This window comes from Bos javanicus, chromosome 7 (genome assembly GCF_032452875.1).
Source record: "Bos javanicus breed banteng chromosome 7, ARS-OSU_banteng_1.0, whole genome shotgun sequence".
NCBI classification, from domain to species: Eukaryota; Metazoa; Chordata; class Mammalia; order Artiodactyla; family Bovidae; genus Bos; species Bos javanicus.
Genome location: NC_083874.1, coordinates 109,281,719 through 109,309,254, shown reverse-complemented (window position 1 = coordinate 109,309,254; position 27,536 = coordinate 109,281,719). Strand labels below are relative to the sequence as shown.

At 41.9% G+C, this 27,536-nt stretch overlaps 1 protein-coding gene across 3 annotated transcripts; it reads right to left on the bottom strand.

Annotated features, from left to right (window-relative positions):
* Positions 1-752: 752 nt before the first annotated feature.
* SLC25A46 (solute carrier family 25 member 46) lies at positions 753-27,536 on the bottom strand. Of its 3 annotated transcripts, none has more exons than XM_061424555.1 (8): positions 27,274-27,536; positions 23,266-23,308; positions 21,917-21,974; positions 19,248-19,325; positions 18,701-18,801; positions 9,827-9,883; positions 8,575-8,632; positions 753-4,716 (listed from the first exon to the last, which is right to left on the bottom strand). In XM_061424555.1, exons 1-8 carry the CDS (start codon positions 27,338-27,340, stop codon positions 4,138-4,140), a joined length of 1,041 nt encoding a protein of 346 aa, XP_061280539.1. In that variant the 5' UTR covers positions 27,341-27,536; the 3' UTR covers positions 753-4,137. The 3 variants fall into 3 exon arrangements, with proteins under 3 accessions (XP_061280539.1, XP_061280536.1, XP_061280537.1); XM_061424552.1 differs by lacking the exon at positions 27,274-27,536 and adding an exon at positions 26,173-26,583; XM_061424553.1 differs by lacking the exon at positions 27,274-27,536 and adding an exon at positions 26,194-26,583.

Below are 27,536 nucleotides of genomic sequence, written 5' to 3'. Positions count from 1 at the left end.
ATTTTACTATTTTCAAGCAATGCCCACCACTTGTATCTATTTCCTTCCTAAACAGCACTACTCAGAAAATTGCCTGAGGACAGCTCTAAGGATCAAATATGGGTCTCTGTAAGAACCAAAGACCATACATAGGCAATTTTATGTAAGAAGTATATTTGTTTTGCACACATCACAGACATTGGAATAATTTGTTAAATAATGGGCAAAAATGTTTAACTTTACAGATACTTTTCTTGATCTTCATTTGTACCTACGGAAGTGTAACTTCTACCGCTGACTGTAGGTGTGGGACAACCTTCCCTTCTGGCTCTTTGGCTGGTCTCATAGCTCAACTGACACGAGACAGATTAACAGGAGAAAAGTTTTCATACATGCAGGAGCCCCATACAATGAGCCTTAAAGGAGGGAACCAGAGCTAAAAGCTTTAAAAATGTTTAGACAAAACAAGTTATGAATAACTGGCAGGCGGAGGCGTTTGTGTAGGGGTGGTGAGTGGTGAAGGGGTGACAGGTTTATTCATACAGCTTCCTCAGCCCTAAGTGCCCTCTGCTGGCGCAGGCGGGGTGACTTTCACACGAGCAACTGGCTTTCAGCGGAACAAGGAAGGCTCTGAGTATCCTTTTGCACTAGCTGTCCCTCAAGTACCTTTAATTCAAAATAATATGCCAGCATCACATATTTGGGGGGGACATATTCTGAACTTCCTCACCACAAGACTTAGTAGTTTTCTAGCATGAGTAAGAGAAAATTAGTATTTTATTTCAACGTTTTATTTAACCTTTTCATATTACACAATTTGCTGAAAACATTTAAAATACCAGTGAGACAAAAACAACTTTAAAAAACAAAAAACACACAGACCAAATACCTCTTCTAGCTGAGGTATACTGCATAAGATTCATTGTCAAATCACAAGTTTTTGTTACTCAATTATACAACTTGGAAGCATATCAATGATACTCAGTCACTCAAAAGAAAGACATTATATATCCAGTTTATATGAGAGAGAGAGAAAAGGAGAGAAATGTACAACTACTTGAAAGAGAAGAGAAACCAGAAATGCCAAAGTTAAGTATCACTTAAATTCTAGTGCAATGTGAGTTGTTACCAACGGGATTTTATTTCCATATATATTATTGAAAATAACGAATTCAAACCTATCTTTTCAAGAGCTGGCAGATTGTTCATTTTTTCCCCATAAGATCTGGGAAGCAAACTAAAGGGCAAACGTCGTCCACAATGTCAGCTGAAAAAACAAGTATCCAAGCAGTGTGTGTTGTTTCCTGAGCAGATGTATGAATACACGGAGAGACTGAAGTGTCTGTGCCCAGTCAGTTAAGTGAAGGTTTTGTGTGGTTTTAACAAGCCCAGTGCTGAAAAGCCAGCTGTGAACAGGCAAGCATACCTTGCAAAAACGAGTAAGACCTCTTGCCTCTCAGTTTTATTTCTGAAAACACTATTAAACCCCACAGTCCAGTCATTTTGGAATTAGTTTGTTTTGACTCATAACATCTAGTGCTGGAGTTTAAAGACTTACATTATTTACACCTAGAGATTATTTTGCAAGAAACCATAAAGAGTCCCTCAAAGGAAAGAGATTTAGAAACAGATTTAGTAAACCGGTTCATAAACTCACTTAACACAGTTAAGTAATATTAACCAGATGTTTCAGTTTTTAATTCCATGGCTTTCAGACTATATGACTTAAGAAACCCAACAATGTAAGGCAAGCATGTCACGCTTCAGCTCCACGGCAAAACCTAGCTTATGTAAGGGGACCACTGGGACTGTGAAATGTTTTTAATAGAATATTATTCATGATACTATTAATCACACTGAATTAAAAATGTTGTCCTAAGGTATTATCATATTAAGAACTATAGCCTATGGGTATTTGACTTTGGCATCTAAAGAAACAAAACAATTTTTAAAAAGGAAAGAACATGTCTAATGTTTATTTGGCTTATTCCTTTCTAAATTCAGTTAAACATATTTGGCCAACATTTAAGTGCATCAATTTTAAAGATTTCTTTTTATATTTCAACTAATTTGGAATGGTAATAAAAAATTAGTATTTTACTTGCCACATTTCAACTTTAGTTTTAATATTAAGTTTTAATATTAATTTAATATTAAGAGTACAACTCTTTCTCCAAAGAGAAAGTAAGACCGACCTACTTGTGTGTGGTTCAGCCTATCAGTCTTATAATGATTCCACAGACAGACTATATAACTGAATCTTCATAACATCATAAAATAATCTTGAAATATCTAGTTTTTAGCTAGATAAAGGATCCTAGATTTTCACTAGTAGATACTTGATTCCATTCAGATTCTGTTCTATAAATTTTCTAAAACCTGTAATTTTCAGAAGTTTACTCTTTCCTGAAACCATCTTCTTTGATTATAATAAAAATGAAAGGTTTTTAGGAAGTTGGACATATCATAAACATCTAAAAATTTACTTAGTAATTCAACGGCAAGGAAAACAATTTATATGCTGCAAATTAGACAAATCATTATCTGAAAGTGTATCACCTATGCTTAATTTTATTTTCCCCCTCTTGGTGGAACAGGAAAATGGAAAACCTGTGTGCTTTAGTCATCAAAAACAAAACAAACCAAAACACATTCACATGACAGTTGAGAGAGTTGCCACATATATACTATTTGATACTTTTGGATATCATCTTTTGGTTTCAACATTATTAATCACAAAAAGTAACCATTTCACTGACATTCAGTAAGTAAAATAGATCTCAGTTTGTATGCATTCTAGGTTGGACAACATCAGTGCAGTAACCATACTCCAGCTTGCTAAATGGATCAATCAAATACATATTATTTTACTACACAAAGAGCCTCACCCACCAAATTCAATTTAGGAACAGACAGAATTTTTTTTATTAAACTGATTACCAACATTTTTGCTTATTATTTGTTGAAATTCTTTTCTTCACCCATAAAAAGCAAGGACAAATTTCCTTTAAAGTTTCTATTTTTCACCAGTATCCATCCAAACAAGTCTCAATAAAGGGTGATAAACCCGCCTTTCCCTTTACATATCTCTAGTTTGGAGAACACAACTATGGACAAAAACTAGAAGCAAATAAAAATTAAAGCCATTATTTAATGATGACTCTATGAAAGGCATGAGGCACAAATTCCCAGGTAAATTTTAACCTGACTTCTCTAAGACAGGTCATTCAGAAATGAAAGGCAAGTGACATTCCCTTTAGTACACTTTGTAAATGTGGAAATAGGAATTGTCGTCATCATTATTTTCTGTCTGTTAATAACAGTGGCTCTAAAAACAGTCTGATGATTCATAAAACTAGGTAAGCAAATCAAACTTTATAAACGTATGACAAGTTTATAAGTTGCTGGCACTGAAGTGGTGGGTTTGATATGGACAAGTATGCCGTCTGCCTTTAATCTTCTGGGTACCTTGGCTTCCAGTGCTTTGTTCTGATATTCAAGCAGAAAGTGCCTAACTTCATTTTATACAGTAAGCTGATCTAAGAGTGGAAAACATGTAGGGATGAAGGAAATTCCAAGTTATGTGCATGCATACAAATGGCTTCATGATAATATATGTATGGCCATTGAAGTTCTACAGGGACAGTGCGATTTAAAACTCTCAGCTTCTGTTTACAGACTGCCAAATCTAATCCTTCTTGTCTTTATTACTGACAACATAATTTGCTTAAACTATGACCTCCTGCTACTATACGCTGTAAGAATGACATACCAATATCAGTCCAGAAGGTGAAATAAACGTGTAATAAATATTAAAGTCAGATGAAATAAATTTAGCTCTGTGAAATTTGGTTTTCAGTTTGTTGACAAATACTTGCTTCTTCCCAAGATTCTTTTTAGTTTGACATTAGTGCTACACTAGCTAGAATTTAATTCATACGAGTGTTTTTACTGAGTTTTCAAATTTGGAATACTCTGAATCCAAAACACGTATCTATGCCTTTTTTAAAAAGTGGAGAGTCAATATAATCATCATGGGCTGTTCCTGCCAGTTTCAGCTCTTATCCGTTCTGAACCCTCGTTTTTCACTTCTGTCCTTCATAACTTCATAACAAAGTATCCAGAGGATGTCTTTCAGACTAACCAGGACTCTGACTCTCAAGCACTGTTCTGAAGAAGCGTGGAGTAAATAATTTTGGTGATCTGCAACACAGCCGCGTGCAGCGTGTACTGTACGACCACAGCTCCGAACCCTTTGTAGAAGCCGAGCGCGCCCTCCTCCTGCCGTATGGTGTTGACGCAGTCTCTCACGCCCTCGTACTGCGTGTTAATCGGAAGCACCTCATAGCCCAGGTCTGTGTTGTCGATGATCGTGCGTGTTCCCTGAACGTGCAGGCGGTGCAGAACCGTCTCCAGCGGGTAGAGCGTGACGTCAGAGCAGAGGCTGGCCGCGAAGTTGGCGATGAGCTCCGGAAAGTAGGCATCCAGCATGCTCTGCACCGGGCTGGCGCCCTCGGCGAGGTGGCCGTCGTAAGCCTTTCTCTTCAGGATGAGCAGGACGACCTTCTGGACGACCGAGCTGATGACGTAATGGAGAACCCCGTGCAGCACCGTGGGGAAGACCAAGGACAGGAGCGGCAGCAGGCGCTTGCTGTGAGGCACGCCCAGGCCGATCGCTCTGCCAATCCCCTCCTTCACACACTCCAGAATCCCCGCGCCGTCTCGGATTATCTCACTCTGAGATGAAAAGGAGGAACAGAGGAAAAGTCATCATCTGCTTCTTCCGCCACAAACGACGATTCTTTTTAGGTCCCTTTAAATCCCTTTCAAGTTAATGTTCTGACTAAAGGGGAGAAACATCAAGGGTTCCAAATGTAAAATGTTATCTAGGTATTAGATTTTTTTTCAAATAAAATTTCACAGAACAGCAGCGAAGCTGGGAGCTATTCCAGTTGGGGAAGAGACGTGGCGGGGGACACACCAGGTGTCCCAGCCTCAAGAAGCTCCCCAGGACTCATCCTGAAAAGCAGCAACTACCCTACACGAGGAGGCACAGGGCTTGATTGAAAGCATGGCTTTACCCCTGGCTCCAGTATGGACCTGCTGGTTCTGTGATCATGGGCACCCGTGACTTTACTTCTAAGAGCTTACTCTTCTACAAAAGTGGGATTAGGCTGACCTACCCTTATGCACAGAGCTGCTGGGAGCATTAAATGCAAGAAGGCTGGTGCACAGAAAGCCTCAGGAGATGTTAAGTCACTATCATCCTCAATGTCTCTACTTTTTTTAAGTATGAGATGTGTATAAGAAGTTGTGACACTGGTTACAGAGGAGCAGACAGGCAGAAAAGGACTTTCCTGGTAGCTCAGTGGTAAAGAACCCACCTGCCAACGCAGGAGACAAGGGTTTGATCCTTGCATCAGAAAGATCCCCTGGAGAAGGGAATGGCAGCCCACTCCAGTATCCTTGCCTGGAGAATCCCATGGACAGAGGAGCCTGGTGGGCTACAGTCCACGGGGCTGCAGAAGAGTTGGACACTTAGCGACTAAACAACAACAAGAACACCACAGAGGCCCATTTGGCCACAGCAGAGGCTGAAGAGGAGAGAGAAAAGTGAAGCTCAAGTGGTGTTCTTGGGCCACAGCATGCCACCATGCAGACTCTGGTCTTTAGTCAGATGGGAAATGACCAGCTGGTCTGAAGCATAAGATGGTGAGATGTAATTTGTGCTGCAGAGGCTGTCCTGCAGAGGAGCATGGGAGCAGAGGCTGAGACACCAGTTAAACATGTGATGGTGGGTTGGAATAGCACACAGCAAAGGAAATAAAATGCTTCAACTGGGCTTTTATCACCAAATTACAGCGAGCAGGAATGCCTGGTGGACGGGAAGTGGGTCATGGGAAAGAGAAGTCAAGGATGAGCTCAGAGCTGCCGGTCAGAGGCGCTGGAGGGACAGCAGTCCTCTTGTGGAGCTGGGCCGCACTGCCAGCCAGCAACGGTCGGGGGATCCAGAGTTCAGAAATGCAGAGTCTAGGCTGTGAGCTCCAAGTGCACTTTACAGTCTAGACTAAAAGGAAAAGGTCGGAGCCGGACACATAAATGTGCGAGTTTTCAGTAAAGCTAAACCATGAGACTAAGATGAGCCCACCTAGCCTCGGTCATTTCCCTGCCTGTTTCCCTTCCCACTCCAGCCTATTGTAATACAGCAGCCAAAGAGATCCTATTCAGGACCTAAGTCAGATCATGTCATCCTCCTGCTCAAGTCCACCACCGACTTCCTGTCCCCCCCAGAGCAAAGCTGAACCATCACAGTGATCTTTGGCGCCCTGTGTGCGCGCTCGCCCTTTTCCATCTCAGACCTCAGCTCCTCCTGTTCTCCGTCCCGAGTCAGCGTCAGCCGTACTGGCCTCCTCTTTGCTTTGCAAACACACGCTGGATGCCAGCCTCTCGCAGGGTCTCTGCTTACAACGCTCTGCTCCCAAATACCCGTGTAGTTCTTATGTTCACACCTTTACTCAAAGGGCTTTTGCTTCTGAGTGAGAACTTTCCGGATCTTAAAAAAATAGTAATCACTTCTCTGTACCCATTACACCTCTTAATTTCCTTGTTTTATTTTTATTCTCTTTGGCACTTAGTACCATGAAGTATCCTTTTATTTATCTTGTTTACTCTGCTGAGAAGTCTGAAATTCATCTCAGAGAATATAAGTCAACATGGATCCTTACTCAGCAAAAGGATATGAGCATTGCAACGTAAGAACACTAACCTTGCATGAGTATGTAGAATGGCCTTTAAATCCAGGAAATAGAACAAGGGGTCTTAGTAAAAGACAACAAATCACTAGGAAGTTGATACTTAAGAGCTTCAGGAAGTGTTCTTTAGGAGATCTATGCATAAATGTGTGATTTTCAAGGCAAAGACTGTTCTCAAAGAGATCTGAGCTCCCCAGACGGGCAAACCCACACCCTGCCCATGAACTAGGAAGAAACCAGCTATGTGACATGAAGGGCTGGGAATGGGGGCCTATCGGTGGGAAGGAGAAGACCATCTCAGATACTCCCTGAAGTCAGAACTGAAGACAGGATGACTGATTAGTTATGAAGGATGAAAGAAATACAAAAAGCAAGACTTCCCTAATTTTTAAACTCGTGGAGATGGGAGAGTTGAAAGGAGTCACTGGGGTACATGAGCTCCCCTGGACAGTGACTGTGATACAGAGCAGTGAGGGCCACGGCCTGCGCCCTGGAGCACAGAGAAGACGCGGTCAAGATGGCACTGAAAGCAGGGAGGGCACTCGAGAGAATAGAGATCTGAGGAGGAGGAGAGAGAGCCAGGAGATCAGGCAGGAGTGAGCCCAAGCAGGAAAGACATCAGAGATACTGGGTTAGAAAAATCAGAATGAACAGCTAGTGAGCTAGGAACTCTACACAAATAATTCATTTAATCTTTATAATTCAGTTCATAAAATACGGTTCCAATTTTATGGATGAGAAAAATAAGACTTAGAAGGGCTAAGGCATCAGCTCTAAGTCACACACCTAATTTAAGCAGAGAAATGATTTGACACGGGGCTGTCTGAAGCTAACACTTGTTTTCCCCAGCATATCACCCTGCTTGTTTTTCCTTCGTTATCTTCCTGTTGTTGTTTTCCTTATCTTTGAAATGATGTCATCTTACAGTGATAACTCTTTAAACTGCAGCCCCATACAAAGGTTATATCATTTTCACACTGTCAAGTGCAAGGGGAGAGGAAATACCTGGGTAGCAAGACATTAATGTCAAATAATAATTCTACAAAATACATACAGAATCAACGATGTGGCCAGAAAAGCACCTGAGTGGAAAAAGAGTAATTTGAAGAGGTAACGCTGATCCATTGAGGCTTTTATAGAGAGAAAACTCATACCGCCAAAGACAGAAATACGCTAGAGCACCTGCCACCGGAGACAGCAGACGGCGCGGGTGGGGGCGGCGGCGGGACGCAGACAGTGGACGGTGTGGAGGGTCAAGGAGGCCCGCTCAGTTTTAAGTGGAGCAACGGCGCGTGAGAAGGGCTCTGAGCTCAGTGCACCTGCAGCGCCACCGCGCGGTGAGCGACATGAAACAACGTCAGATGTGAGCAGTGATCGCTGCAGCTTCTGCAGTCCTAGCATCAAACGCAATGCTGCCTGGTCAGCTAGCTATGGGAACTACTCTCCTCACTGCTTCACGTTCAAGCAGTCATTTATTATCTGATAAGCCATAACCATTTGAGTTATACATAAGCGTCTTAAAAAGTTGGGCGGGACCCTATAGATTTTTTTCTATTCAGAGCCAGTCATAGGCTGGGTTCTGAGACATCTGAATGGAGAGTACAGCTGCCTGTCGTAAGGGATAAAACGAATTAACACTAGAGGTGTAAAGTAAATTTGCAAAGAAAACTGATACACTGGCAATGTACCCAGTATATAATCTCTGATATATGTATGTATTGGTGAAAAAGCTTTTTTAGAAGGATATTGTCTTAAATTTTTATTACACTATTAGACATACACAATATACTGAATATTCCAAAAGACATTTTTAATGAAAAAATGACAATGAAAAATAGCTCACCTGTACTGTTTCAATTAGACTTGCTGAATAAAAAGGCATTGCCACTATATAAGTTAGGCTGTAGAAATTAAAACAAACATCAGTACACTGAAACAAGAAATTTATACTCATTTTTTTTAATATCTACTTTAATGTATCAACATAATCTACATTCAAGCTTGAATAACAATTTCAAGGTTTTCAACTATTAATACCTATAGCCTAAAGATACTTCGGAGACCTATAACATAAGATGCTTTACTCAACAATTAGAGATGAAAAACTGTGTATTAAAATAACACAGGGGGAACCTGCAAAGAAAATAACTTATTTTGGAGTAAAACATGGGCTTGTTTATGATTCACTACGTGACCTACGAATTGGATACTTCAAATTTAGGATGAGGGATCCACTCCATTGCTTGCCTTTTTAGTGACATCTGAACAAGGCTACTGTTCTGCTATGGTCCTATCTATTATCATCATTCATTCCCAGATTTCCCACCCAGCAGAGCTAAGCCAGTCTTCCATGGTGAGTGAAGTCCCCTTTTATTATTAAAAAAACAATATTGTACAGCTTTGCAAAGTTGCTTCCTATTGCCACTGTTGAGACATACAACTTTGCAAGCCTGCAAAATATAGTCACTTAAAATAATGTCAAGGTGGGACTTACCTAACCCCATGGGCCAGGTCCTGGCAAGTAGTGGTTTTCAAGGTGAATGGAACATCACTAAGTAATAATGTGCTGGAATGTCCCACAGAGGGAGCCAGCAAGCTGGGGGGTTTCCAATTCACAATCTTCAAGAAAAATTAAACAGTGAAGAGTAAAGTTCTAATCTATGAAAACGGTCAGTGTTGCAATGTCACCAAGTGCCTTTAGGACTACAGTTTAATGACACTAAGGTTTTGAGTTTGCTCATCACCATACAAATGAATTTGTATGTCTGCTTACCAATAAAATAATGATAATAATTATAAGAATAATAATTTTCCTGGCAATTCACATTTAACAAGTTGACAATCCTTGCTAACTTCCTAAGAACACAAAGAAAAATTAAGTTGTGATTTCAGCCTTCTACATGAGAAAGATTTGAAAGATAACATATATTTCAGGATTTTATTCCTAAACTTTGTTAATTTTCTTACTAAGTTTTAGTCCCACAAATATTTCTTTTGCTCTTATTTTCCTTAACTTTTATTTAATAAGTTTTTTTAAGTTCTAACACTATAAAAACTGATTAAATTTCAATACAAATGCTGCTTTTGATACTTACGATTTTAATAGAAGGTGTTCTCCTATTTGTTTAGGATTCCATTTATGTGAAATCTCCCTAAAAAATAAATAAAACAAAAGCCATGCTATTTAAAACATCCTGAATTAGCCCAAGTTTCAAAAAGGTAATCAATTTTTAATTTTTTTTTTTAATCTGTAGGAGAAATATATTCTAATGGTGAACAATTTTCTTTCTGGGACCTGTCAAACAATCACAGTGGGTTGAAAAGAGAAAAAACTCAGGCGGTCTTTCTGTCTGCGCTGAGAAAGGAGGAAGCGTTATAACTGATGATAGAAATGGACACGGGGGAGCTCCCTGGTAGCCCAGGTTAGGACTCCGTGCTTTCACTACCGAGGGCCTGGGTTCAATGCCTGGTTTGGGAACTAAGATTCCAGAAGCCATGCAGTGTGGCCACAAAAAAAAAAAAAAATGGCAGACAGGAAAACAATGGATGGGGAAGGGAAAGGCAGACCAGAAAATAGAGTAAAGGAAGAAAAGCTTAATTAACTGTAGCGCTGAATGACACACACATTTGTGTAGCACCTAAGTGCCTCTACTTATTAAGATGGCATTACTTTTGTGATTTTTTTTTATTCTATTCTATTATCTTTTTAAGCTCCTGCTATATGCCAGACATTGTGCAAAGCGCTTCACATAAATTATTTCTAACCCTCACAATGAACCTATAACCCTCATTTCATACATGAGGAAACAGGCTCAGAGATAGTTCATAACTTACCCAAAGCCAAGCAACTAGTTAGTGGCAGAACTGGGTCTAAACCCTGGTCATATGACTTGAGTCTATACTATCTGCCTCTCATCTCACTTGATACAAGACGGACTCCTCTGAGATAAACAGATATTGCCTTGTATATCTTACTGCCTTGTAACACCTATAATAAGGTATTGCCTTTTACTTATGAGAGAAAGGTTAAAAGGATCACAGGGATATGTTCCAAGGAGAAGGACAGAATGCCAGGTCTGGGACCAAGGTCTAGGACTGTGTGCTTCCTGCGATTTAGGTGACTTTTGGAAACCCGAAGAGAAGAGCGGCAAGCTGAATGAAAAGCAAAAAGGGAGAAAGTTACATCAAAAGTCAAAAACGAGCAAATATGGAGAATAAAGGGGAAATCAAAAAAGGAGGCAGAAAAAAATGAAAAGGCAGACAGAGAGGATGGGAGGGCGGGGAGGGAGGGAGGTGGAACGACAGAAAAGGGAAACGCAGAACTGAGTGGAGACTGGCTGCAGCAGCTCGGCGGTGCCACAGGCACACACCACGCCAGAGCCAGAGCAGGAGCCCGTGAGAAACCTTCTCTGCTTGAGACGGGTGAATATGACATAAGGAGACAGAGGAAAGGTCAAGGAAACCACTAATAATATAAGCGCTCTAAAAACCAAGTCAGTACACTTACGGCATGTGTGATACATGAGTATTTCCACGTTTTTTCTAGAAAACTGAAAGGTCTGCAGAGACACTTTGGGAAAACAAAACAACCATCTCTGATTTATAAGACCTTAGAGAATGTTCTGAGTCATATTCTGATGAAATTATTACCAGAATACTATACTAGCTCTGAGTAATTGTAGAAAAATAGCTGGAATGACGTTTAATGATTACGACAAAAACTGTAAAAAAGACTAGGCTACTTATCTAACTGACAGTAACTTTATGATTATAAAGCAAAATATGCTAAAAGGTTTGTAAATCCATTACTCTCGCGTGTGTGCCAACTTGCTTCAGTCGCGTCCGACGCTTTGCGACATTGTGGGCTGCACCCCACCACGCTCCTGTCCATGGGATTCTCCAGACAAGAATGCTGGAGGGGGTTGCCATGCCCTCCTCCAGGGGATCTTCCCGACCCAGGGATCGAACCCACATCTCCTACGTCTCTTGCACTGGCAGGTGGATTCGTTACCTCTAACGGCACCTGGGAAGCCCTCTATTCTCTTATACGGCCTCAAACAGGGTTACCACAGGTTGTTATGATGTTCATTTTGAGCATTTCGTTAACATGGATACGTGGGTCTGTAGCCTGCCTTTCTGTAAGGACTGGGACACCTTTGCTTTGAGCACTAATTGTTGTCCAGTCACTAAGTCTTGTCTGACTCTGTGACCCATGGAGTGCGGCAGGCCAGGCTTCCCTATCCTTCACCATCTCCTGGAGTTTGCTCAGACTCACTGAATACTAATTACTGCTGCCAGTTCTTCAGATCATTAGGATTAAGGTAAAAAGAGCAAAGAGAAATTTAAAATCAAGTATTAAAAAAATGAGTGAGACACTCTTCCTGGTAGCTGGTATTCCTTTATAAAATGTGTAAAACTTACTGCCACAGCTCTAGAAATTTAAACTAGCACATTTAAATGCTTCATGAAAGAGGGTAATGTAAAACTCTACTTCTGATTAAACCTTTTTATATTTCATCACCAAGTACCAGAATATGTAGCTATTTTTAATTCACTATCTTCACACACAACACTGCCCTTCAAATGAGCAACAAAATTAGAGAGAAATGACTTGCTTTTTATCAGGCTTTCTATTTGATATACACACACTCCCATGCACAATCAATATACACAAGCAACAGAATTTTGAAATAACGCTGTATTTGTGCAGCCTTTACTTTTTTTTTAAGTAATTTATTACTTATTTAATGGCTGTGCCGGGTCTTGGCTGCTGCGCTGGTTTTTCTCTGGTTGTGGCGGACATGCTTCTGATTGCAGCAACTCTCCTCGTAGTAGAGCACAGGCTCTAGGGCACGTGGGCTCGGCAGTTGTGGCTCGCCGGCTCTAGAACACTGGCTAGGCAGTTGTGGTTCGTCGGCTCCAGAACACCAGCTCAGCAGTTGTGGTTCAGTGGCTCCAGAACACGGGCTCGGCAGTTGCGGCTCGCCAGCTCTAGAACACTGGCTTGCTGGCTCTAGAACAGTGGCTAGGCAGTTGTGGTTCGTCGGCTCTAGAACACCAGCTCAGCAGTTGTGGTTCAGTGGCTCCAGAACACGGGCTCAGCAGTTGCGGCTCGCCGGCTCTAGAACACTGGCTCAGCAGTTGCAGCTTGCCGGCTCTAGAACACTGGCTAGGCAGTTGTGGTTCACTGGCTCTAGAACACTGGCCCAGCATTTGCGGCTCTCCGGCTCTAGAACATCAGCTCAGCAGTTGTGTCGCACAGGCTCAGCTGCTCCACGGCATGTGGGATCTTCTTTCCAGGCTAGGGATCGAACCTGAGTCTCCCTCACTGGCAGCAGATTCTTTACCACTGAGCCACCAGGGAAGCCCCCAGCCTTCACTTTCAGTTGCTTCTTACTTTCCCATGATCAAAGAGCTACCCTCTTTAAAAAAAAAACATCTAATTCAAGCCCCTCATCTTCCAGCTCCTTTTCTCTCCTCTTCTCAGCTGACTGTCTAAACTTGCTGTTTCCATGCCCTAACTTCCCACTCATCACTGAACCCATTCCAAACTGGCTTTTGCCCTATTATTTGACAAAAACAGTTCCTGCCAAGCCAAGGTCTCCATGGCCTCCATCCACATCACTAAATCAAACGGGCATTTTCGAGGCTGTGCCTTATCTGACCTCTCAGCAGCCATCATGCCCTTGTGTTCCCCGCTGCTTCCGCAAGCCCTCCCTTCCCCTGTATTCCACTACCCCAGACTCTTCTGGCTTTTCTCCTCTCTTCTGGTCTCTACTTTTGACTCCTGTGCAGGGGCATTTTTCTTAACTCAGTGACTTACGCTGGAGTTCCTCAAGGTGGAAGCCCTCTTCTTTTCTTCCTTTATATGTTATACTCCTTCCCCAGGCAACCTCATCCCACAGGACGCTTCAGAACCTCCCAAATCTGTTGTCTTCAGTTTAGACTTCTCTGTGTCAGAATGAACTTGTCCAAAATCAAACTTATGATTTTTCTTTCTTAAACTCTTTCAGTGTTCCCTACGTTGAGAACTGTTAATCAGAAAGGAAATCTACTGAACTGGAGAAAGATTTCATTGTACTTAAAATGGAATGTGTTCAAAGTCAGTGAATTCAGAGGAGTCACGAGGAGAAACAGACAACAGGAGGAGAAAACAGTAAAATGTACAACTACACATGTGAGATGAGTCAAACTAAGGTGGAGTTTGGCCAAATGGATTCTGTGAGAGACTGAACTACCCAGGTAGCCCTGGGAGGGGTGCTCCGTATGTTAGTGATCTGAGAAATGCCACAGAAAAGGAAAGGTCACTTCAGGGCAGAGCAACACGAAGTCTGACTGACTCTGCCTCCGGGAAGGTTTGGGGAAGGACTGGCACGGATCTGGGCAGCAGACAAAGATCACAGATGATGACCCAGTGTTATAATCATTTTTTTTTAGAAGTAATAAATACTGAGAAACTCTAAGTTTGGTAACTTAATAAGCATTACAGATTTATTCTTTCTCTCAGATGTGACCATCAACAGTATAAAAAGACTAAATATTGGTGAATCCGTACTGTCTCACCTAGTGATCACCATGCAATTCAAGATCTCAGTCTCGAAGACCCTAGAGCCCGTCCTCAAATGCTGACTTCTGTGAAATGCTTTGGCTTACTTCTTCTTACCGCTTTGATGCTTCGTCTGCTATGACTTTGTTTTCCCCCAAGAAAAGTCAACCATGTCCAAAGCAGTCAGAATTTAAAAAAACAGAAAAAAGGTTTATACTCTAAGAATGGCTTTATTTGACATCTAATTGTTGTTGTTCAGTCGCTAAGTTGTGTCCAACTCTTTTGCAACCCATGGACTGTTGCCCACCAGGCTCCTCTGTCCATGGGATTTCCCAGGTAAGAAGACTGGAGTTGGTAGCCTTTCATTCTCCAGGGCATCTTTCTGACCCAGGGATCAAACCCACATCTCCAGCATTGGCAGGCGGATTCTTTACCACTGAGCCACCAGAGAAGCCTGACATCCAGTTACATAACCCCAAATCCTAGAAGTCAGCCTGACACCTCCTTGTCTATCACTGACCAACCTTTAATCCATCACCAAGTTCAGTCAATTTTACCTAAATGTATCTCAAAGCCATCCATTTACACCCATCTCAAAGATGCCATCCTGGCCCTAGTTCCGTCTTTCTCTCCCAGGCGGTGACAGCTTACGAACGCGTGTCCTTGTACCTATTGTGGCCCTCCTGCGACCTTTTCATCTCCACTTACAAGGACCCTTTAAAACATCCATCGATTACGTCATTGACGCCTACTTAAAACTCCAATATTCTTAACGTGGTCTACAAGGTCAAGTGCAGACTGGCTCTTGCTCTCCATCCTGCTCTGAGTTCAAACTCTATGAGCATTTCCCTCAATTACCAGGGCTGCCCAGCTGGCTCAGGTGGTAAAGAATCTGCCTGCAATGCAGGAGATTTGCATTCAATCCCTGGGTCAGGAAGATCTCCTGGAGAAGGGCATGGCGACCAGCTACAGTATTCTTGCCTGGAGAATCCCACGGCCAGAGGAGCCTGGCGGGGAACAGTCCATGGGTCACAAAGAGTCGGACAGACTGAGCGACTAACACACATTCCCTCAGTCACACGAATTCTTCACGTTCCCCCCGCCACACTCTGCACAAATTAGTCCGTGTCTCCTGACTGCCATTCGGATCTCAACTTAAGTGTCACTTTATTAGTGACACTGTTCCTAACCCTCTAACATGCTCATGGAACCATATTCTTTTCCTTTAGAGAACAATCTCAATTTGTCATTATTCATTCATTAGGGGGATTATTTTACATACACTAGATCCCAAGCATCCTGGTCAAAGGTACATTTTGTCTCTTCTCCTCACTGTATATACACCTGATTTTAGTGAGGATTCAGCACACAGTAGGGACTCAGGAAATATGAGCTAAATAAATAGATGAAGTGACGAGTGAGATTTACCAACAAAACTTAACCCAAGTAGAATATCTCAAAGATAACCTTTTGTGTCTTCTTTAATAAGATTCAAAATGACCAGGAGAAAATCTATACCCACACAACTGATGTGTCTGCGTGCCTAGAGAATAAGAAAGTGAGATAACAAAATTCTGTCTCCTCATTTCCATTCTTCTTTTCCCTTCCCTTAACCTGAAGTTAAAGTCACTATTTCATCTCTGCTTTAGAGAAATGCTGTTACGTCCCGAAGGTTCCAGAACTAAAAAGTAGTACGCGTGCGTGCATGTGCGTGCCAAGTCTCCTGATTCAGTCGTGTGTGACTCTTTGCAACCCTATAGACTGTAGCCCACCAGGCTCCTCTGTCCGTGGGATTCTCCGGGAAAGAATTCTGGAGTGGATAGCCATTCCCTTCTCCAGGGAATCTCCCGCCCCACAGATGAAACCCATGTTTCCTGTGGCTCCTGCAATGCAGGCAGATTCTTCGCCAATGAGCCACTGGGGAAGCCCAAAAGCAGTATAGCCAGGACCAACAGTATTCTGACTGCAAATACAGAATTCTTTATACTTTATAATACAGAAATCACTGAATTTTGTTAAATTTTTATTTAGCTCATATTTCCTGAATCCCTACTATGTGCTCAAAATCAGGTATACAGTAAGGGGAAGAAACCAAAGGAATCTGTGACCCTAAAGGTTGGGACCTAGTGTAAGGGACACATGTTAAAATAAAATAATCCCACTAATGAATGAATAATGACAAATTGAATTTTGTGTTTGTAGGAGAATGTCAAGGACGTTTGATGACAAGTACTACATTTTGACCTTACGTGTGATATAAAAAGCAATGGGGTAAAATTATTGAAGGTTAGAAATTCACATTTTTTTAAAGTATGAGAGGAGCAACTTTTAGCTGATGAAACGTTTTTCTTTGCAACAGTTAGCAAAGCTATGTTAAAGGAACTTCAAGGTTATGTGGTCCTTTGAAAGCACTCACAGTGGCAAACAGCCTGGTATCAGTCTCTTCTGTCTTTATTTCCTTCCCTATGAAGACTGAATCTCAAGTCTGAGATGCTAGTGGCTGCACCTTCAACTCCCTCACTTCCTTGTCAATCCAAAAAATTAACCCTGCCAAGGGCCACTTCTGGATTAACAAACCATTTGGTCTTTAACTCCACTCCTGGGGTTTACTGTTGATAGAGAAAATCAGAGTACTGCTAAACAGCACCTAAACAAATTTATGGGATCGCCAACATTATCTCTTAACGTTATTTCCATAGATTCCTTGCAAAGTTCCCCTTCTGTCACTCAGAGCTGTGACTGTCCCAAACATCTGTCACTAGTCTTACACTCTTTTACTCTGACCCCCATGCTCATCATTCTTTCACCTCATCCTGTTTCAGAGAGAAGAGAGATCCATAAGCAAACATTCTGAACCTTCCTACCGCCTCCCTCTGGAAGAATCCATGGTTCTGATTCCCCTTGGCTTCCAGGCCACCACTGTCCTCTAGCTTACTGCTACCGCCTCCCTCTGGAAGAATCCACGGTTCTGATTCCCCTTGGCTTCCAGGCCACCACTGTCCTCTAGCTTACTGCTACCGCCTCCCTCTGGAAGAATCCATGGTTCTGATTCCCCTTGGCTTCCAGGCCACCACTGTCCTCTAGCTTACTGCTACTGCCAATTTGTTCCGTTAGCCTCTCTTTCTACACATCCACCCACCCACCCATCCCCACACAGAGCCCAGGATTCTGTCCTTGGTTCACTCTGTCATTTAATCTACACTTTCTCCTTAGGGAAATTCACCCATCCTCAAGCTTCAGCTGAACATTCAAAGCCACGCCTCCAGGTTCAAATTTTCCATGGACTCTGAGCCACAGCTCCAGCCTCTTCTAGGCATGCCCCCTGGATGTCTCAGACTTCATTTATTGAGAGTTGCCTTCCTTATCTTTCCCACTCCAGCTTACTCTTCTTTATGAATTCTCCAACTCAGTTCCAATCGAGAAATCTGTCACTGCTGCTAAATCACTCTCCTACAACCCCATTCCCAATATTATCAATTATACTTCAGAAATGTCTGTCCAGCTTCTGTTCTATTCCAGTTGAAACCCTTCTCAATCTGGCCTATATTACCCTAACAGTTTTCCATTGGTCTCTGTCTGCATCAGTCCTTTTTTCTAAACATTGCCACTTGACTATATCCTTGATAGAATAACCTATATATTAAAAAAAAGCAAACAATCCCCCACATTAGATTTCCAACTCCACAGACAATAAAACCTAAGTCACTTACAGGCAGAACCACGCTTCAGTCTAGCACCTCAGCTTTTCGTCTTATGCTACTCCACACACGCCCAATATTCTAAGCACAAGACACTTCTTACCACTCAGACCTTCCAATTTCCATAAAATTGTGGACGCTGTCACCTCGACTCTCCTACTCTGCCAAGTTATCTCCTACTCATAATTCCAGATCTAGCTCAGACTTCAGGTTTTAAAAAGAATTTTTGCCGATAAATCCATGCAAAGTGTCCTGTGGACTCCGAAAGGGGTTTGTTTAATTATAGCATGAATCATGATGTGGGCTTCCCTCGTAGCTCAGTTGGTAAAGAATCTACCTGCAGTGCAGGAGACCCGGGTTCCATCCTGGGTCGGGAAGAACCACTGGAGAAGGAAATGGCAAACCACTCTAGTATCCTTGTCTGGGAAATCCCACAGACAGAGGAGCCCGGTGGGCTACAGTCCATGGGGTCGCAAAGAGCCAGACACGACTAAGCGATTGAACTGAACTGAATACGTAGCAGTAGGAGCTGAAAGACGTATCTCAACAGACACTAGACCAGGAAGGGTTTTCTTTATCACATACCAATTCCATAAGACAATTATTTATTCTATTTCTTCTCTTAGCTACTTTAGGCAAGTTTTCAAATTCAAGGTATTTTTAGCAACTATCATTTTTTCATATTTTTAATATGAAGCTAATAATGAAAAATGCCAAAAAGGTACCTTGGTAAAGGTGTGAATTCACTGATTATTCCCTCTGCTCCAAGTGTGATTCCCTGCACGATAAATGTACTTCCCATTCCTTTCCAAAGGGCCCTTGGTCCCTAAAATGAACAAAATTGATTATTTCTGCTAATGCCTAAAAAGGAAACACAAAAGTTCTTAACAAAACTTGACATTAAATGTTTTCTGCTATTTTCCAGTAAGGCATTATTCTAAGAACATTTTAGTCGAGAATGACAAGTAAATTACCTCCTTTCTTTAATATTTGTTGGGTGACCTAAATTTAGGCCAAGATAAACACTCCAAATTAATTATCTCTAATATGGATTAAATACCCTTAATATTTAATTAATTTTGGCAAAGGTGTGAAGTTACTGATTATTCAGTGGTATCAAAACATATCATTACCCAGTTAAGTTCGTTTTAGCATAAGAGTTATAATATCTTCAGTAACTAAATTAAAAGGAATTATTGTTGGTTTAACTGTTACTAAGGCCAAATGGTACATTATAAATAACTTTAATAGAATGGGCAGATTATTTCTCACCTGGGTTTTGTTGAAGCTGTACATAATATTGATGACTGTAAACGGGGTGAGATGATAGTGCCGAGCATGGTAGTTAACCTGTGAAAAAGAGATTTATGATTATTTTCTATTATTGTTTTGCCAAGAAATAAGAGCATGAAAGATACACAGTGGAGTCATAGCATAAACAAAAGTTCAATTGTAAAGTCAGCATGAATTATACAGAAGCAAAATTACTTTAAAAAATGCTTTAAATAACTTAAAAGTAAAGAACATGTGGATATACACACACAACCCTGAAAGACCAGTGTAGAATATATCTGGGCCTCCCTCATAGCTCAGTTGGTAAAGACTCTGCCTGCAATAAAATATATAATAAAGAAGGCTTTGTTGTTTGATATTTATGTTTCCTTAAACATCAGCATGAAATTTACTGTGGCAAAATGCTCATGCCATTTAACACATAGGAACCATGAAGAACTCTGGGAACAGATTTCTGTCTTCCATGGCAAGCAGTAACAAGCTATAAACAATTGGGAAATCATGAAATCAGTATAGGGGATCAGAACTAATATTTATTAAGTAACATAATAAAAAAGTACCAGAATGCATCATACACCCTGCCAAGTATTACTTTATAAATATTTTTAAACATCACTCACATATGTATACACTGGACCACGATGCAGTATTGTCACAATGTAAAAAATGTGGCTGAAATCCGCTCTTCTAGGGCACATACACTGTTCATACTATTCAAATATTGAATTCTCTCTATATCCTTACATTTCGGTGCTAAGCATAAAAAACTTATTTAAAAAAACTAGTTTATCTTTTCTAACTCAATTTTCAAAGCTGATGTTATACTATAGGTGCTTTCGCCAGTGTGGCCCACTAGCCCTCAAAAGCCTCATGATCCTTTCAGGGGATAGACGTGTTCAAAATTATTTTCTTGATACTAAGGCATCATTTCCTTTGTTACTGTGTTGACGTTTTCAGTAATAGTGCAAAAGCAATAGTGGGTAAAACTGCTAACTCTGGCATAACTGAAGGCAGTGGCACCAAAACGTATTTTTGTACATATCATATTCTTCATCTGACTCACATGTGAAGAGGCAAAAGCCACTTTCCCCAAAAGATGCCCGTGGTAGAGCAGTAAGATACACTAATTTTATAGAATCTTGACTCCTGAGTACATATCATCTTTCTAATTTAATATTTTGTGTATTGCATAATGAATATGCTGTCATAAGAAAAAGAACTTTTCTGATGGAGCAGTGAGTCTGAAAATAGCCACTTTTTTCCATGGAATACCATTTTTTTTCTGGAAAAACTAACAAGAATATAGTTACTTGGGACAAACATATTTTTAAAACTGAACAAAGTGGCTCATTGATTAGAAAATAAGAATATTAGTTGCCAATGATAAATTTGAGCCTATGAGCAAAAATTAGAAATCTGGAAACCCTATATCCACTATCATGAACCTACCAAAACTCAAACACTTTTCTGGTGAGATTTATAGTGATTGTAATGATGGTGGTATTTTAATACAGTAAAAGCAAATGTCATAACATTTAGAAGATCTATATAATCAGTAAATCACTATTTTTCAATTAATCAATGCATGATGTAACAGAATCACACATGGGTAAAAAGAAACCCATTCAACGTGAAGGACAGATCAATAGGTTTTAATGTAAAAGAGTATAAAAAAATTTGATCTGTGTGGTTTCAGATTCACATTGCAAATAACTTTATCTGCCAATTATCTAAAAAGATATAAAACTCCCATTTTTAAATACATATGTATATAAGGCTAGGCTTTCTTGTTTCTTTCAAAAACCAGGTGTTGCAACAGATTGTAGAAACAGATGTGACAATCTGGCTGCCTTCTATTATGCCAGGCATTAAAGATATTTTCAAAAAAGTTATAGTGATTTTTCATAAAATGTTATTTATGCTAATACCTCATCAATTTATTGTTATTTTAATGAATTAAACATATATATATATAAATTTTCCCAGTTTGGGGTTCTGAAATGGCAAATATTGGTAGATATAATCCATAAATGTGAGAGTTGGACTGTGAAGAAAGCTGAGTGCTGAAGCACTGATGCTTTTGAACTGTGGTGTTGGTGAAGACTCTTGAGAGTCCCTTGGACTGCAAGGAGATCCAACCAGTCCATCCTGAAGGAGATCAGTCCTGGGTGTTCATTGGAAGGACTGATGCTGAAGCTGAAGCTCCAATACTTTGGCCACCTGATGCGAAGAACCAACTCATTGGAAAAGACCCTGATGCTGGGAAAGATTGAGGGCAAGAGGAGAAGGGGACAACAGAGGATGAGATGGTTGGATGGCATCACCGACTCAATGGACATGGGTTTAAGCAAGTTCCCAGGAGTTGGTGATGGACAGGGAGGCCTGGTGTGATGCAGTCTATGGGGTCACAACAGTTGGACACGACTAAGTGACTGAACTGAATCTATATAAACAATCGTTCTTTGGGGATGTCAATAAATCTTAAGATTTAGCTTTCAAATACCAAAAAGTTTGAGAACTGATATATTATACATTTTGGTATACATCACATGGAATAATAGTTACATGGTCTCAGCCATTTATCTGAGGCCTATATGTCAAATCAGGGTTAGGGTCACTGTTTAGAAAACCACAAAAAGTATACTTACCTGACACTGGCGGCGCAGAACGATGCAGGGATGGGCCAGTACATTCTCTGTAAAAAGACTATAAAAGGACAATTCATATTTACAACACATGTAATTTATTCTTAAAGAATCATGTATTACTTAAGTGATACATTATTCTTAAAAGTAAAAAAATAGAGTTTTCAAATGTTTAGATGTGTTTACAAATCACTGTACCAACAAGATTCAATATGAAAAAAAAACTAAAGTCAGATTTTTGAACTGTGGTGTTGGAGAAGACTCTTGAGAGTCCCTTGGACTGCAAGGAGAGCCAACCAGTCCATTCTGAAGGAGATCAGCCCTGGGATTTCTTTGGAAGGGCTGATGCTAAAGCTGAAACTCCAGTACTTTGGCCACCTCATGTGAAGAGCTGACTCATTGGAAAAGACTCTGATGCTGGGAGGGATTGGGGGCAAGAGGAGAAGGGGACGACAGAGGATGAGATGGCTGGATGGCATCACTGACTCGATGGACATGAGTCTGAGTGAACTCTGGGAATTGGTGATGGACAGGGAGGCCTGGCGTGCTGTGATTCATGGGGTCGCAAAGAGCCGGATACGACTGGGCGACTGAACTGAAGCAAAGAAACAACATATAATATTAATATGTACAGTATAAAGATGAAATTATCGATGCACTTGTAGGCCTGATAGGGAAAACTTACTTCCTAGACAATTTACATGCCCCTTCCCCTTTCTTTCAGAGGATGTGCTGTGAATAAAGTTCTTATCAGAGGAGCCATCTATCCTATAAATTTTGGTGTGGATGTACTTTGCACTTAAGTTATAGGGATTTTAATGAACATATTAGGTGAAACCTAGATGCTATGCTCTTTCTTCCTCTCTAACACCAATTCTTTATCACATCAACACTAGTTGAATCAAATATCACAAAATAAACACTAAAGGCATCTCAAAAATTATATTTACACAATATTTTACAACATATGGAAATGTTGATTCTACAGATGCTATGCTGCTAAATATCTTGTCATAATTCTGATGTTGAGGAAAAAAGTTCAATGCAAAATTACTTGTTTTTGGAGGGGGAGATAAGATTACATTTTATTTTTTGGACAGACACACACAATATAAAGTTCTTACAATATTCCTTTAAATTATTTTGTGTTTATAAAATTGAACGAATTTTCACTATCCTTATGGGGGAAATTATAGGTTTTAAATATTTTTTTCTGCACAGAAACTTTTTAATATTTAACTACTTCTCCAAAAATCAATCTAAAGGAAGTAACACTAATCATTTAACATTATAAATTAAAGAAAAAAACTTTAAATAAAACTTGAATTAAAAATCTTTAGATAAAACATTACCTTGCAAGTCCAATACCAAATCCAGCGAATCTATTCAACTGCTCTAAAATAGAAGAAATAAGATTACTCATAACCATTATTTGGGTTTACCATAAAAAAGAACAAAAAATATCTTTTTTACTAACATGACATTCATTTAAACTCCATGTCCCCAAATCAAATTTTGACAGGGGCCAGAAAGGTCATTTGAACGAGTGAAGAGCTCCATTGGGGTTTGTGGCAAGTTGCAAGGGGTAGACTCCCTAACTGCTTTTCAGCTCCAATTCACTGTTGCCACATGGAGCTCTGAGTCCAGGGTTTCAAAGGTGTGATTTTTCTAAACAGATATTCTCATTTTTATATAGTATCTTCCAATTTTAAAATATTGGCAACTACTTTAAAAAGGATTACAATTCCATGTAGACCAAATCAAACATGTTTGCAGGTAGATGCCAAGGGCTACTAGTTTTCAACTTCCGACTAATTTTTTTTTTCTAGTGAAGACTCTGATTGATAACCTTCATCAACCATACCTCCCGTGTTGTAATCATTCACTGAGACTGGTGGAAAGTATCTGTGTTACACCAACAGTTGCAAGCAAAACATCCCATGAATATGATTAAGTTGAAAGAGCACTTAGGGTAGCTGAAATGGGAAAAAGAGGCTCTCTTCTCTCTCTTCTCAAGTTTTAAAGACTTTGATGTGTTGTTATTTAGTTGCTAAGTCGTGTCGAACTCTTTTGTGACCCCAAGAACTGTAGCCCACCAGGCTCCTCTGTCCATGGGATTTCCCAGGCAATACTGAAGTTGGTTGCCATTTTTCTCCAGAATAGTTTGATAATAGCTGCTTAATTCCTGGAGAAGGATATGGCAAGCTACTCCAATAGTCTCGCCTGAAAAGTCCCAGGGACAGAGGCCACCTGACCCCCTACAGTCCATGGGCTGCAAAGAGCCGGACATGACTGAGTGACTGAACACGCAGCTGCATCAGGTCTCTGTGATACACTACTGTGCACATAGGTGCTGCTGCTCATGGCACAGCTATAGTCTGATCAGGAGGGTTTACAGCTGGAAAATTTCTACCCATGTCTCAAAAGAGAAAATAAATTTTTTTCTCCCTAACTGAAAAACTTAAAATCATAAAGATGAAATATCAAACCCTGAGAGACTAGACATTAAATTTCAGCTATAATATTCACAAGGGATTTTTCTCCCATTCGCTTTTCGCTCCCCTCTTCTCCAATCCCTCCCTCTCATCTCTGCTCTTTTTAATGAAGTAATGCCCTCACTGTTCCCTGAGAGACAGAACAAGACCATGCAAACAATCTCTGGGGAAACCACCATTGCCTTGAAAAATGTGCAAGGGCAGAGGCTCCTTTTGCCCAATGAAGATGCTTTCCCCCTTTCATCTTTCCCTCTGTGTCTGTATAGGCCATCCAATAAACTAACAAAAAGCACCACTGACGTTCTCCGGACGGTGGCAGGAAGGCTTACTAGTTAACTAAGTCTCCCAGGCTTCTATCCTCTTTGCAGCGTTTTTCACCAGCCTCTTAACTGCTGAAAAACACCCCCAACAAATCCCTGGATATTAAGATCTCCTCATTGTAACCATCAACGCATAAATTATGAAAAGATAAAATGTCAGCTTTACTGCCTGAGAAGGTAACTGTGAGGCAATCACATATGCATTTTGAATAATTTATAACTTTCCAGTACTTCTTCTGGGACCTATGGGAAAAAACAGCGCTAGACAGAGTGAAAACCTAACTGTATATATAACACTGAGTAAGTCACTGATCCTCCATCTATCCTCACTGGATGATAGTAGTCCGTTCCTCCCCGTAACCCAAACCAGATAAATGTTACTGTTCTTCCTAGTCAAATAAATGAGACTAAAATTTATGTCTAGAATGTACGTAATATTTAAGGATATGATCAATTATTCTAACACTTTTAGGAGAACGGGAACATGCAGCAGCCATTATCTCCATTTTATAAATCCAGACGATGTTGAAAATATCTAGATTACACAGGGCTGCAATTAAAGCGTCTCTATCTTCTGACAAGGAGGCCTGGTGTGCTGTAGTCCATGGGGTCGCAGACTGACACGACTGAGCTACTGAACTGATCTTCTGACATTACACAGAATAATTATGTCTTGATTCCAAATTCTTATTTTGAAAATGTCTTAAGTGTTTTTCATTCTTTAGTGGAGTTTTTAAGTAAAAAAAAAAAAAGAAAGGAGGTGGGAAAATAAAGGAGTAGTTTGGGATCTAGAACACAAACACAACTCCTATGATTACACGGAAAAAAGAAAGATTGACTTTTAGCCTACTGTGTGGTCCACACTGTATCAAGCATTACTGACACCTCATTATGTTTGTTGTGTTTTTTTTTTTTTTTTTTTACAAAACCCTGAATTATTCTTCTTTACATCTTAAAGTTGAGGAAAGCAAGAGAACACAGAGGTTAAGAAAGTCTCAGCTTTTAAGAGCGGTAGAGAAAGCTCTGAGCCCAAGACCGCCTATGGTCTCGGAGGAAGTTCTTTGCACAAAGCCACCACTGATTAATGGAATGAAGGTGATACAGCGGCCGGTCAATCAGCTATTTCTCACGTGAGTCTCGATAAACAGCAAACCAGTCTCCTTTGTGGATTCAGGGCATGGGAGGTAGCATGCCTAAACCTTCCGAGATCGCTGCCACGCCAAGGCTAAGGCAAGCCTCTCCAGATAACACCCGAGTAGGGAGAGGGCGGAGGCCTGCTCCGGGGGCAGAGGGCGAAAGGAGCGCCAAGGGGCGGCGCGGCGGGTCCGGGGTCTGCGGGGCCCGGGCCGCCGATCACTCCCCCCGCCCCTCCGGCGCCCAGGGTCCCTCCCTGCCGCTCCGCGCGGACCACCCCTCCAGCCCCCCGAGGCCCCCAGGCCCTCACCGCCGCCGCCCAGGCCCTCACCACCGCTGCGCCCCGAGCCGCCGGGACAGGGCCCCTCCGCCGGGCCCTCGGGCGGCGTGCAGGGGGCGGGCGCGCCGCGGGGCGGGCTCTCCTCGGCCCAGTGCAGGTTGCGGCTCCCCGGGATGTCTGGGGGAGAGGTCACCCAGCGGCTCAGGTCCGACGCGGAGCTGAAGGACCTCGCCGGAAAGGCTCCGCCAAAGCCCGGCTCGTCTCGGGCCCCACCCCGGTAGCCCAAGCCATCGAACCCGTCCGGGCGCCGCGGATGCATCGCGCACGGGGGCAGGATAAGGCCAGCCCGCCCCGGAGCCCGCGGCCACCCGGGCCACACAACCTCTCCTCAGCAGCCGCGGCGCCCGGGCAGCCTGACACCCGGAAGTCACGCCGCCAGCCCCGACGTGCAGGGAGCACGTGACCTTACCGCTTCCTGCGGCCGCGGGAGGCGCGGTTGCTAAGGAAACGCTACGGCACACGGAGCGGCGGCCCGCGGGGAGGATGCCGGGAGGTGGGAGGTTGCCGGGAGGTGGGAGGTGCTAGGGGTTTGGAGGGAGACCAGTTGTCAGGCGAGAGGAGCCTGCAGCTAGACGACGCGGTTGGGCGTCCCAGCCGGAAGTGCCTCGCCCCACATAGGGGCCCGAGATCTATATTTCTCTCGCTAATTCCCCGCCAGGCACGAAGTTGCTCTTGGAGGTTCCAGTTGCCGGTGTCCGCAAGGTCACACCTGGCTTTCCCTGCCGTAGTTGGCGCTCTGGCTGAAATCTACTGAGATGCCTGGTTCGGCCCAGTGAACCCGGAAGTCTGTGGGCGGCTGGAGCAAGCCTTAGAATAGAAGGTCGCGGGAGAAAGCCCTTGTTCCTGCCCTCCTGGCTCCACCCCCAAAATACAAACTGTTCTCCAGGACTTGGGAATTAAGCATCTTCCTTTTCTAAGGGCCACAAAGACCTTGAATAGTTTACTGTAGTTTTTTTTCCCCCCCTTGTACTTCTCAATCAGTCAGGGGCATATTTAAATCCCAAGCGATACTTTTCAAAACTGAGACCTAGTTGAAAAATTAAGAGGACTTCTAAAGAGTTATCTACTACCTGTTTTTATTAGCTCCATGGGCTCTTTTGGTAGCATGTGTCTCCTTGGATCTCAACGAGCCCAGCATGGGTTCTTCCTCCGTCCTGTCTTCCCCCGGCCGCCCAGGATTCTGAGGGCTTTCAGAGGAGAACTCTGACGCGCTATTCTCAGTCTTCCACAGGCGAACCTTTTTGTCAAAGTAATCATCAGCTTCATCTTGAGTGGACTGACATTCTTCAGTTGTAATGTAGCTGGGAAAATGTATTCTTTTCCTTAGTAAGTGT